The sequence below is a fragment of the Adiantum capillus-veneris genome, chromosome 17, assembly GCF_014529385.1.
Source record: "Adiantum capillus-veneris isolate H3 chromosome 17, ASM1452938v2, whole genome shotgun sequence".
NCBI lineage: Eukaryota > Viridiplantae > Streptophyta > Polypodiopsida > Polypodiales > Pteridaceae > Adiantum > Adiantum capillus-veneris.
In genome coordinates this window covers 126107650-126119659 of record NC_140947.1, presented here as the reverse complement: position 1 = coordinate 126119659, position 12010 = coordinate 126107650, and the positions used below count along the sequence as shown (strand labels likewise).

The window sequence follows — 12010 nt, the reverse complement described above, 5'->3', positions numbered from 1 at the left end:
CCCTTTAGAAAAGCACTCAAGCTCCTATACCCGTGGCTCGAATATCATTAATTGCAAGGAATAGAAGAGAGGGTCTTTCAACACCAAAACAGTACCGGCTCTTGTCAAGCTTCTAATAGCTCAATAGTGGTTAGACCGTAGGCAAGCCCCGTAGGAATCCACTATTAAGACTTTTAGCTCTCGATGGTGATGCCCCGTTATTTTCATGAAGCAAGCACACTACAAGGCTGAAAAACCCCTATTCTACTTACTCAATTACAATTATTAATACCAACCATTTATAGCTAGCTTGAGGACCTCCCTTCTTGAGCAAGAAAAGAGAAACCTTGTGCTCTAATACCAATGTAACATTTAATGGCCTAGTAACTTGTGTGTAGTGGTAAATAACATAAACATAGTGAGCATTTCATTAGAATAGATTCCTAATGAGCATAGCAAGAGTGCTTGGATGGAGAGAGCAACAAAAAGTATAACCTAGTTAGATAGGCATGAACAATACTTCAAAAGAGAGAGAGATTAAGCTATTGACAACAGTTGAGGATCGGATTTACATGGAGCCAGTCCCCGCTCCAAAAGGCTTTGTATTATAGGTTTCCCCCATCAAAGGAGACATTTTACAATACAGTACTTTGTGTTCCTTCAATAACTTGTTGGTGCAATGAAGATGGAAGCTTCAAGCACCATGCACACACTTATAAAACACAACATCAATTCCCTCACGGTCTCTGACCCAAGACCTCACACACCTTCGAAGATGGTGAGAGCTAGCGGGGTATGAGAGTAGATTGAGAGGAAGAAGGACTAGTCTTACAAGAAAGAAGTATATCTCCTCACATAATCACTCATAAAAGCTTAGCATAGCTTAGTAATTAGCATGGTAGAGGAGATGAGCATGCATTGAAGCTTGGCTCTTGGTTGGATTTGCATCACAAAGCCAAGATTTGTTGGTGTAGGCCTCTCTTCTCACTAGCTTGGAGTAGATGATGAGCTTTCCATTAAAGCTTGAGAAGGAGAGAGAGTCTTCTTTGCTTCAAACATGAGATTATATGTGTGTGTGTGTGTGTGTGTGTGTGTGTGTGTGTGTGTGTGTGTGTGTGTGTGTGTGTGTGTGTGATAATGCCTTGCCAAAATCAGCCCCCTCTCTCTCTTGGTCGACCCCTCTTGGATTTTACTCATGCTGAAACCCCATTGGACCCTGCAAAGCTTAGCCAATGATAATTGAGAAACATAAGTGATAGCCTTTTGACATGTGTCCCCCTTTCCCCTTTTGTGAGAGCTTTAGGTATTTAATTAATGCAATTAAACTCTCATTGGACCCCTTTGTCTTTTGGCCAATAGAAATCACTCAAGCCATTGGGTTGTTGAATGCTCATTGGACCCCTTGGGAGACTGTCCAATAGTCTTCTAGAGAGCTTAATTCCTATTGGTTATTTTAATAAGTGTTTTAAAATGAATTAAACTAAATGTACTCTAGCATAATTCTCATTGGTCCACCTCTATGGCCATCCAATAGGATTTGAGTGCACCTTGGGGGCAACTGGGCTAGGGAGCTGACATGTGTCCCTTATTCGCTTTGTATAAAGGGAGTGTGTGTGTGTGTGTGTGTGTGTGTGTGTGTGTGTGTGTGTGTGTGTGTGTGTGTGTTTCTCTCTCTCATCCCCTACTAAAAGGGCTCGCCCCCTCCTCTTTAGGAGTTTTTGAAGACTTTGTGTATGCTACCAAGCATCTAATTTTCCTAAGCAATGACCATTGGACTCAACCTTTGAATTTTGGAACCTTAGCATTTTGGAAGTCTGAATGGTCTGAACCTTAGATCTTTGAAGCCCATTGCTTGGACATTGCTCTTTTGCAAATGGTCCCCCTTTGGATCCCTACTATGACCAGTTTGCTAGCCTTACCAATAATCTAGCTTTTTCTCCCCTTAAATGATCAATTTAACATGAGAAAATCATTTAAGAGAATTAGATATTAGTTATTATGACACAGTAAATCCTTAGTATCAACAAAACAGACCAGCACCACCACCATCGTGCCATTTGGGAGAACATTGGCACACAGTTGCAGTTCTCATTATCATTCCATAAATTGGCAATCTGAGATAGCCAATTTAGTGGTTTTGGATTTATTGAAGTCTTACATCTTGGATTAGAAGACTCAATGGGAAAAATATTTGCCTTTGGTGGAATTCGCCTACAATAACACGGTTCACTCTTCGACGGGGAAGGGGGCATTTGAGGTTATCGAAGATGCTAAGAAGGTCCCTCCTTTTCTAAGCACCAAGGACAAGATTTTTGAGGCCGATCAGTACGAGGGACTTGAACACTGCTTTTGCCAAGGTTCGCGAGGCTCTAGAGAGCCCTTTCCATATTCAAGAAAAGAAAAATGATGTATCCTTCAGACTCAAGTTGCCAAATACTTGGAAGATTCACAATCGTTTCATGTGAGTCTTTTGGAACTCTTTAAGGGTGAGGTGCCAGTTGATGGGGAGCCTGATGAGCAACCCGAAGTGGAAGAGAGGGAGGAGATACTCGTTCTTGAACAAATTCTGGCACATAAGGAAAGAAAATTGAAAGGTAAAGTGATTCGACGGTTCTTAGTGAAATTTAAGAACTATTCGGCATGATGCGAAGTGGATGGAGGAAGAGGACCTAACAGATACTCCTCAAATTTTGAAACTTTACCTTGAGGCTTTTGGATTAGATGCGTCTATTCCGAAAGATCCCACAGATCATCAAGGTTGAATCTGGTGCAGACTGACCTGCACAAGAGGGGAGTCACTCCGCTCCTATGTCACAAATTACCTGGATGGAATAGAGTCATTGATTACCTTTTGAATTTCAGGGATACTTCTGTGCTAACAATATTCTACTGTATGACTTTATGAATATTGAAAATGGGAATTCCCGAACTTGAACCTGATTGATGTACACTCTCATATGTTTTTTTTTAGTACAGGACCGAAAGACGAAATGATTGCAACATTTTGATCTTGAGAATCTATAGACATTATCGCAATAAGAATTAGCTAATCCGACAACAGTGAGGTCCGGGATGGATCTAGAGGCGATTGCTAAATATGTTGCCAAGGATCATGATTTAGATATGGAATCATTTTTTATGTGAGTGATATGATGTGAATGTGCACTGACTGTGTCGTCTTTGTGCAAGTGCTAGATTTGTGTTGGTCTAGTGCATCAGTACTTACAATCAATGTCTATTGGATTTGTTTGTGGTCTCTGTCTGTTTCACAGGCGTAATCGAGGGCGATTACAACTCTTTCAAGAGGGGGGTATGTCGCAAACTTATGATGTGGCATGCTATAGGTTGTCCCAACCTATGGGCACCTGTCGACAAGGCCCTGGGGACACTAGGAATAAAAGAGAATAAGTAAAGGACTAGCTACAAGAAAATCCGCAAAATGGGTTGTACTGCTGATATGGCTGGCCGTACGGATTTCTGCAAAACGTGCTGCTGAGCTGACGTGGCAGGTTGTATGGAATTCCACCTTTTGCCCTAGCTGGTTTTTGAGAGCCTATTGCTTTTGAGTTTAGAAGCTTTTCATGTACTGCTTTTCCCCCAAGGCCAAGGGCCTTTGAATAAGTCCCTCGGGGACAGGGAAGGCTGAATCTAAATGTTTACTTTTGCTTACTTTTAGGGGTGAATAAACTTTTGACAAAGTAATCAGGAAACTAATCGCCATTCTCTTTATCGTTTTCTACTCGGCGAGGTTGATGATGAACACTGCGCTTTCTATGTCTGCTCTGCAAAAGCTGTCATCCACTTTGCTGCATACTTTTCACTTGTTACTCCATGAGAGTAAGCCCTCCACATGCCACATTACCTACGGAAGTGGACTGCATCATTCCTGCTCGGCATAAGCAACCCCATGCCAGGACATTACATGCGAAAATGACTTAAATAAAAGATGTTTTCGTTCAAAAAAGACAGACTCTTAAGGAAGAGTACAATTCGGCTAATTTCCTAGCCAAAATATGCTATCGTGTTTGCCTTTGAACCTAATGAAGACGAAGTTGAGAAGCACCTTGCATGTTTCTGAAGAAAAACTAGTGGACTTAATAGACTTGAAAATAATTTTTAAGAAGAGCAACCACAAGGTTCATCATGATTGAGTAGAGCTGCAACTCTTTGGATCCATATGCACCGGAGAAAAGAAGATGTGAAGTTTGAACATACAATTGTACATGTAAGCCCAGTGTGCTTTACTCCAGCTAACCAAACATCGACTGTTGTTGAGCTTCTTCTTTTACTCCTCTTTGTCTACTCTGATATAGTTCAAAGATCTGTCTCTGAAAAGACTGCCAGTGTCGCTGTACAAAACTGTCCTTTCTATAACCAATCTCATCCAAGGTTCAGATACTACCAAATCTGCTTTGCCCTAATTTGAAGGGCAAAGCCTTGGCATTGACTATCCTTTTTGGGCTACATTAAAATTACTATTTGAAGCAAAATGACTTCTAACTCCCTAGACCAAAGGTCAAAGCAAGTTTCAACAAAAAGGAAATCTCTTTTGAGACATTTACCCTTCCGCCTACTACTCAGCTCCTCGAGGATTGGCTGCCCCTCATACTCGTGCTGAAGCAAAATCGTTTCAAACATATAGGCTTTTTGTTGAGGGTTCTATTTGTAACTCCTTAGACAAGAGTCAAAGCAAATTCAGATTTGTTAAAATAAATTTATGTAGTAAAATTTTTGGTTGTCATCATAGAAAAGATCTAAATTAAACCCATGGAGCATTAAGACTAAGATAATAATCAAAAAAGTTTCCTTGCAACGATGACTTGCGACAAAGATATTGTGTACATCAGGGCTTGGTAAAATGCAATTGCTTTTTTAGGCAATAGCCGCACAAGAGACTAGATTAAAGAATAAGTCTCAACCAACCCTCTCACACCATTACCAATGTGGTATTTACTTTAAAATTGTGTAAATGGAATGTACACAGATACAATACCTAAATATAAACTACGAGCCTATGAACATTTTGGTATCTACATTACACTAGAACAATCAAAAAACAATTGCCTGTAATAAGATCAAGTCAACTACACATTGAGTCTTGCAGCCGCATAAGATGGAGCAACTCAGGCTTATTATTTTTGACATGGATCAGCTGCTCGAGGATGCTGCAACCGCTCATAGGACTACGCTCATAGCATAGCTTTGGCTGTGTCTCAGCATCTTTAAGTCCCAAGTTTAGAAAGCATGTACAAGACTGTGGACCAGTTGAAGCTTTAAGTTTATAAAGTTTTTGGTAGTTTTCCGGACGGACGACCATACAACAATACAAACGAAGTCAAGCAATTCAGGCCTTTTTATTCTGTACACTTTGTTGGAAAAACTGGTTGAGAATGCTGCAGCAGCTCATAACACAATGCCCATAGCATAGCTTTGGCTTCGTCTCAGCATCTCTAAATCTTGAATTTACAGAGCATGTACTCAACTTTGGTCCAGTTGAAACTTGGATGCTGTCAGCTTGGAAGGCTTTTTGTAATTTTTCAGGAAAAGGGATGACAAGACAACGCTGACAGACGATGCAGCCATTGCCGCACCAGCAACCCATGGCGGCAAACGAAAACCTGTGAAAGGGAAGAGCACTCCAGCAGCTATAGGAATCCCCAATATATTGTAACCAAGCGCCCAGACATAATTGAGTCGTATGCGTCGAAAAGTTTTCTTTGACAAGTGTATTGCAGTGACAACATCCTCCAGATTGTTTCTCATCAAAACAATATCAGCAGCCTCAATCGCTATGTCTGTCCCTGCACCAATCGCCATGCCTAGATCAGCAGCTACAAGTGCAGGTGAATCATTGATCCCATCACCGACCATTGCTATTGTTTTCCCTGTTGACTGCTAAACAAAACATGAAATCAAGACCTCATCTCTTACAAGGGATAATAATGCGGCCACCCCAATAGGGTAAACCAATGAGAAACGTATTCAGACCGAGCATACCTGTAGCTCTTTCACTATATCAGCTTTCCCTTGTGGTCGGGTTTCGGCAAAAACCTTCTCAATGCCCACCTCCCTTGCTATGGCGTTTGCAGTTCCCCAATTATCTCCAGTAACCATTAAGCTTTGCACCCCCATTGAGCTTAATATAGCTACTACCGCCTTAGCTTCAGGTTTCACGGGATCTGATACAGCCAGAGCCCCATATACTTCTCTATTTATAGCTACCAGAATCCCAGTCCGAGCTTGTTTCTCCATGTCTTGCAAGTATTCAGAAGCTTCCTCAGGAACATTGATACTTGAGGCTGTCATGAGCTGCAAATTTCCAACAAGAACCTCTTTCCCATCAATTTCAGCATAAACTCCTTGACCTGCAATTGATTTGAAATTTTCAGCCTTGCGTAGCCACGTTAAATCTGAGGATTCCCCTCTCATCGATTTGGCATTGTCGACAATTGCTCTAGCAAGGGGGTGCTCACTGTTTGCCTGCAAGTAGCTACCAAAGTTAGTATGCATAATGCCTTGCAAATTAGAAGAATTACAAACCAGCTGGCTGTACAAACCTCTGCAGCAGCAACAATTTCATAAAAGGATTGAAGAACCATGTGTTTGAAAAGCTTTGCATCAACTACAACTGGTTTACCAATTGTTAGTGTCCCGGTTTTATCAAAAATCATCCGGTGGACCTGTGCATATTTCCAAAATGTCATTGCTCTGATAGACTTACCTAATAACTCCTATGAAACAGACCACTCATTACCTCACACGTACCTTGTGAGCACTTTCCAAAGCATGCCCACCCTTTATCAGTACACCCTGCGTTGCTCCCTCCCCAGTTGCCACCATTACTGCAGTAGGGGTAGCTAAACCCAAGGCACAAGGGCAAGCAATGACCAGCACAGATATTCCGAACTGCAGAGCAAGCTCAAATGCATCCATCGATGAAGGAATCCATGACTTTGGGTAGGAGTTTGCTTTACCGGCAGCGAACCATCCTAACCATGTGGCCGCTGCAAACACAACCACCTGGGAAACAACATAAATGCCCCACCTTCGTAAGATTCCCCAGTATCAGAGCATGTAAATGTAAAGAAAAGCATGCAAGCATAAAGCATAAGCTCAAATGGAAAACTTACGAACGGCACAAAGTAACGAGAAATGCCATCAGCTAGTTTCTGAACCGGTGCCTTTGCCATTTGTGCAGCTTCCACCAGTCGCACAATCTGGGACAATGCTGTTTCAGAACCAACATGTGTAGCCTTCACGTGTAAGACGCCACTTTGATTCATAGTTCCACCAATCACCTTATCACCTTGTCTCTTTTGTACAGGGACAGCTTCTCCTGTGATCATACTTTCATTAACATGACTCTGTCCCCATATCACAGCCCCATCTGTTGGCACTTTTGAACCTGGCAATACTTTGATAATGTCATTTCTCTGAATTAGTTTCGTGCTAATCTCACTTTCTGATACAACAGTTCCATCAGCATTGACTTGAAGCAAAGTGGCTGTAGGAGGAGCAAGCTCCATGAGCTTAGCAATAGCCTCGGAAGTCTTCCCCTTGGCAATAATCTCCAAATACTTTCCAAGCAGGATGAAAGATATCAGCATGGCACTCGTCTCAAAGAAATCCGTCCCTTTGAACTCTGCAGATGTTGCAGCTCGCAAGACAATATAGACCGAATAGAAATAAGCCGCATTAGTACCAAGAGCGATTAGAACATCCATATTTGCAGAGCCATGTCGCAAGGATTTGTAAGCACCCACATAAAACTGTCTTCCAAAAACAAACTGCACGGGAGTAGACAGAAACCATCGCAAGAGCTCACCAATAGTTAACATCTTTACAACCTTTGTGTCTAGCCCTTCCTTGATGACAGGAATATACATAAAGACCATTGAAAGAAGAAATACAGGTACTGTAAAAAAGCAGCTCCATAAAAACGAAGTTTTGTAACGCTTGATCTCTGCCCTTCTGTCCGGTCCACCCTGGCCTGGGTGCATGTAAAGGCTAGCTTTGTACTGACTAGGAAATGATCCTGTGGATTCAATAACTTCTATAAAAGCCCTTGGCCCTGTTTGATCAGGGTCATAAGCTACAATAACCTTTTCATTGTCTGCATCCATGTCTACTGAGTTTACCCCCGGTAAAGCTGCAAGTGACGTTTTGATCAAATGCATTCCTTCCACTGAATGAGCACCCTCTACTTTCAGTATCACTTTATCTCTTTCCTCTCCTGCACTTATTAGATCAGTTGTGTACCCCATGTCATCAACTACCTCCATTATTTGTTTATAGTTAATCAACTTAGGATCATAATGTATTACAGCTTCCTCTGTTGTTAAGCTGATCTCTGCCTTCTTGATGCCAGACACTTTGATTAAATTGGTCTCTATGGCCTGTGAGCATGAGGTGCATGTCATGCCTTTGACTCGTAGACGACAAATGGTTTTTGCTTCCTGTCCATGATAGCCCTGTATGATTTGTGCTTCAAAGCCTGCATCTTCAATGGCCTCACAAATCTTCAGCTCCTACATGCGCGTACAAAAAAATTAGTGACTTCAAAGTACAACAATGTACACTCAAACAGTTAAGAGCCATACTTTTGTGTGGATTGACAAAAGAGGAAATAAGGCATGATTTATCATCGACAGGAGCATCAAACCTTGCACACACACCACCAAGACCCAAACATTGCACGGTCAAGTGAGCAGAAGCAGCATGATACAAAGCTATGGTATTTTTTAGGGTTAATTTTACAAAAAGACTTCTTGGCGGCGTAGTTTCCTTTAACCTAACCTCATCGTTTTAATCACTCTACAGCAACTCAAAGCAGAAGCAATACTCTTGGGCTCATATGCGAAAAGGGAGGGAAGTGTCACTCATGCTAGTAGCAGCTTACAGAAAAATAGTCGTGATAGCTTACATCAATAAAGGCAGGGTGATAAATGACTTGAGCTCTATTTTGAAGAACAGCAACAGTTGCATCTTCAATGCCAGGCAGACGCTTTACTGCTTTCTCAATGGAGCCTGCACAAGCCGCACACTGCATTCCAAGGACTTGAATATTCAACTCACAAACTTCTTCACCATTGAGATTACTTAGTGGCGGATAGTGTGGCATTGATGGATAATGCGGAGGGGGAAGCAATGCTAATCGGCTGGGAGAGTCCTTCTTTGAACCTATTCTTTGAATAGCCATATCAATCATATGGCCAGCCATTTCACCTGCAAGAGCAGGACAAACAAGGTTAGGAAATAGGGAGCTATACACTTGCCCCAAAACTAAAAATAGTACAACAAATTCAAGCAAGAGATGAACGAAAACTACATAAACTATCTCAGATCAGAGATTCACAGACAGAGAGAGAGAGAGAGAGAGAGAGAGAGAGAGAGAGAGAGAGAGAGAGAGAGAGAGAGCACACACGCATACGTGCACGTGTTTATGTATATGTATATGTATGCATGTTTATAAACGCCTGATATACGCATTACAGCAGTAATTTCGCTGTGCATGCAAGCATCACATTGATTATAGAGTCCATGCAACATCATGATCTAAAATCCAAACTCTACTTCAGTTATGAGACTTTCTTCGGATCTTCAGTTTGTGGAGACGGAGGTAACGCCTACCTTGCTGCTAATGAAGGTGTTTTCTGTTTTCACAAACAGCCGTTGGTGCCCATTTGAAAGGAAAAAAGATTGCAGGGTACGGTGCTCGAGTTAATTGAAAGTACAGTCTGCGAAGAGATTAGCGGAGAGGCGAGAGATTACCTGGTCTGTTCGAATGTAGCGCGAAGATCTGTGTGTGTGTGGGGATGTGAGAGAGAGAGAGAGAGAGATTGGCGGTTCGCTACGTTTTCAAAAGTAGAGAGTGGGGGGGGGATGGATGTCGAAGGCGTGTCGTCATTTCCTACGCTCAACTGTTTTGGGGGTGGCGGGGCCTTGAGCACTGAACGTTTGACTTTCAAGAGGAGTGTTGTGCAAAGGCTTTTTTAAAACTTTGCCCGACTTGTGGAAGGGCAGACCAAAGACAATGTTGCCTTACATCTATATATATATATATATATATATATATATATATATATATATGTATGTATGTATGTATGTATGTATGTATATATATGTATCTATCTATCTATACTACAAATAATAGGGGAGGGGATTCCGGCTCCCCCCCCTACACATGGCGGAAGCAAGATGATCCGACAGGTGTTCCCTGGCGCGCGGCACACTGCATGAAGAGAGAGAGAGAGAGATAGAGAGAGACGACGCTCCGTGGCATGTGCCCTACGTGAGTGAGAGAGAGAGAGAGAGAGAGAGACGCTGCCCCTCGCACGTGAGTCAGAGAGAGAGAGAGAGAGAGAGAGAGAGAGTCTACCCCCGACCGCCGGCTGCGTGATAGAGAGAGTCTGAGAGAGAGAGAGAGAGAGAGAGAGAGAGAGCCTGCGCCAGTGCTCAAAAAAAACCTAGGTTCAATGTAATCCCACCTACAAATTTACCTTTAAATTTTATATTTGAAGGTGACAAAACCTACAAAATAATGAAAAAATTAGTGTAATTTGGTGTAAAAACCTTCAAATTTTGTCAATTTACCTCTGTTGTTTCAAATATGTAGGTTTGCCAAGTTTTTAGAAAAAAGTTTTTTCGAGCACTGGCTTGCGTGCACGTGCAGTAGGGGAGAGAGAGAGAGAGCCTCCCTCTCTATCGCGTCACGGATGCGCACTGCGCACATGCAGTAGGGGCAGCAGCTTAATACGGTGCCGTTTTCAATTTCCTAGAGTCCAGGGCTAGAAAAAAACAGTTTTCCTATCCGAAGAAAATAAGGGCAAACTTGAAATACTCCTGGTTTTTCGGTCGAAATTTAATGCTTTTGCCGGTAATTACACTAAAACTTATGAAAATTGCGTCTCAGCCTAATACCGTGCCCGTTTCAGTTGCCAGAAGGATCACCGATACTTTGGGTTCATTAGCTTTCAAGCTGTGGGTTTCATAGGAATGGAGGCATGAACGATCGATGGTGTAGGGGGTATTTCGCACAGAGAGAGAGAGAGAGAGAGAGAGAGAGAGAGAGAGAGAGAGAGAGAGAGAGAGAGAGAGAGAGAGAGAGAGAGAGCGGCTCAGGGCCTGTAGTAGACGAGGACAAGGGGAAAAGAAAAAATCCCGTCCCAATTTTGTACGTTTGGAGAAAAAAATTCCCGAGTTCACCCACAGAGAGAGAGAGAGAGAGAGAGAGAGAGAGAGAGAGAGAGAGAGAGAGAGAGAGAGAGAGAGATGTACGGGTCGGGACAATGGCACGGCCTCAAGCTCGGGCTCCTGGGGTCAATCGTTGCAGCGTCATATCAGGTTGTGGGGGCGCCATCTATGGCGTGGTGAACCAGGGTAGGCCAACAAATCAGTGGCAACAAGCCAAGGTGCAAGAGAGAGAGAGAGAGAGAGAGAGAGAGAGAGAGAGAAGAAGAAGAAGAAGAACACACATTGCTACGCCGTGTTCGAAAAAAATGTGTATGAGCTTAATATCGTGTCTAAAACATTTTTAAATTCAAAAATACCGGTTGAGGACAAGGGTAAAAGGAAAAATTCCATCCCAAAATAAAGAAAAGTAAACTTTTTGAAATCTCCTCTTCGCAAATTCAATCAAAGGATTTTTGTATGATTGGGAAAATGATTTTTCTCGAATTGACACACACAAAGAGAGAGAGAGAGAGAGAGAGAGAGAGAGAGAGAGAGAGATGTACAGACCGGGGCAATCTCACGGCCTCACGCCCGGGCTCTTGGGATCAACCGTCGCAGCATCGTAGCAGGTTGTGGGGGCGCCAGTTATGGCGTGGTGAACCAGGGTAGGCCAACGAATCTACGGAAACGAGACAAGGTGCAAACCAGAGAGAGAGAGAGAGAGAGAGAGAGAGAGAGAGAGAAGAAGAAGAAGAAGAAGAACACACATTGGCTGTGCTCGAAAAAAATGTGTCTCAGCTTAATATCATGTCGTTTTCAATTTCAAATATGCTGTTGGGAAAAGGAAACATTCCGTCCC

General features: G+C 42.6%; 1 protein-coding gene across 3 annotated transcripts; it reads right to left on the bottom strand.

The window, feature by feature from the left end:
- Positions 1-5026: 5026 nt before the first annotated feature.
- On the bottom strand, positions 5027-9900 carry HMA5 (heavy metal atpase 5). 3 transcript variants are annotated; one of them, XM_086487395.1, is made up of 7 exons: positions 9751-9900; positions 8903-9204; positions 7110-8507; positions 6745-6999; positions 6537-6659; positions 5977-6459; positions 5027-5874 (listed from the first exon to the last, which is right to left on the bottom strand). In XM_086487395.1, exons 2-7 carry the CDS (start codon positions 9197-9199, stop codon positions 5458-5460), a joined length of 2973 nt encoding a protein of 990 aa, XP_086343521.1. In that variant the 5' UTR covers positions 9200-9204; positions 9751-9900; the 3' UTR covers positions 5027-5457. The 3 variants fall into 3 exon arrangements, with proteins under 3 accessions (XP_086343521.1, XP_086343523.1, XP_086343522.1); XM_086487397.1 differs by having other exon boundaries at positions 5027-5871; XM_086487396.1 differs by lacking the exon at positions 9751-9900 and adding an exon at positions 9610-9743.
- Positions 9901-12010: the final 2110 nt, after the last annotated feature.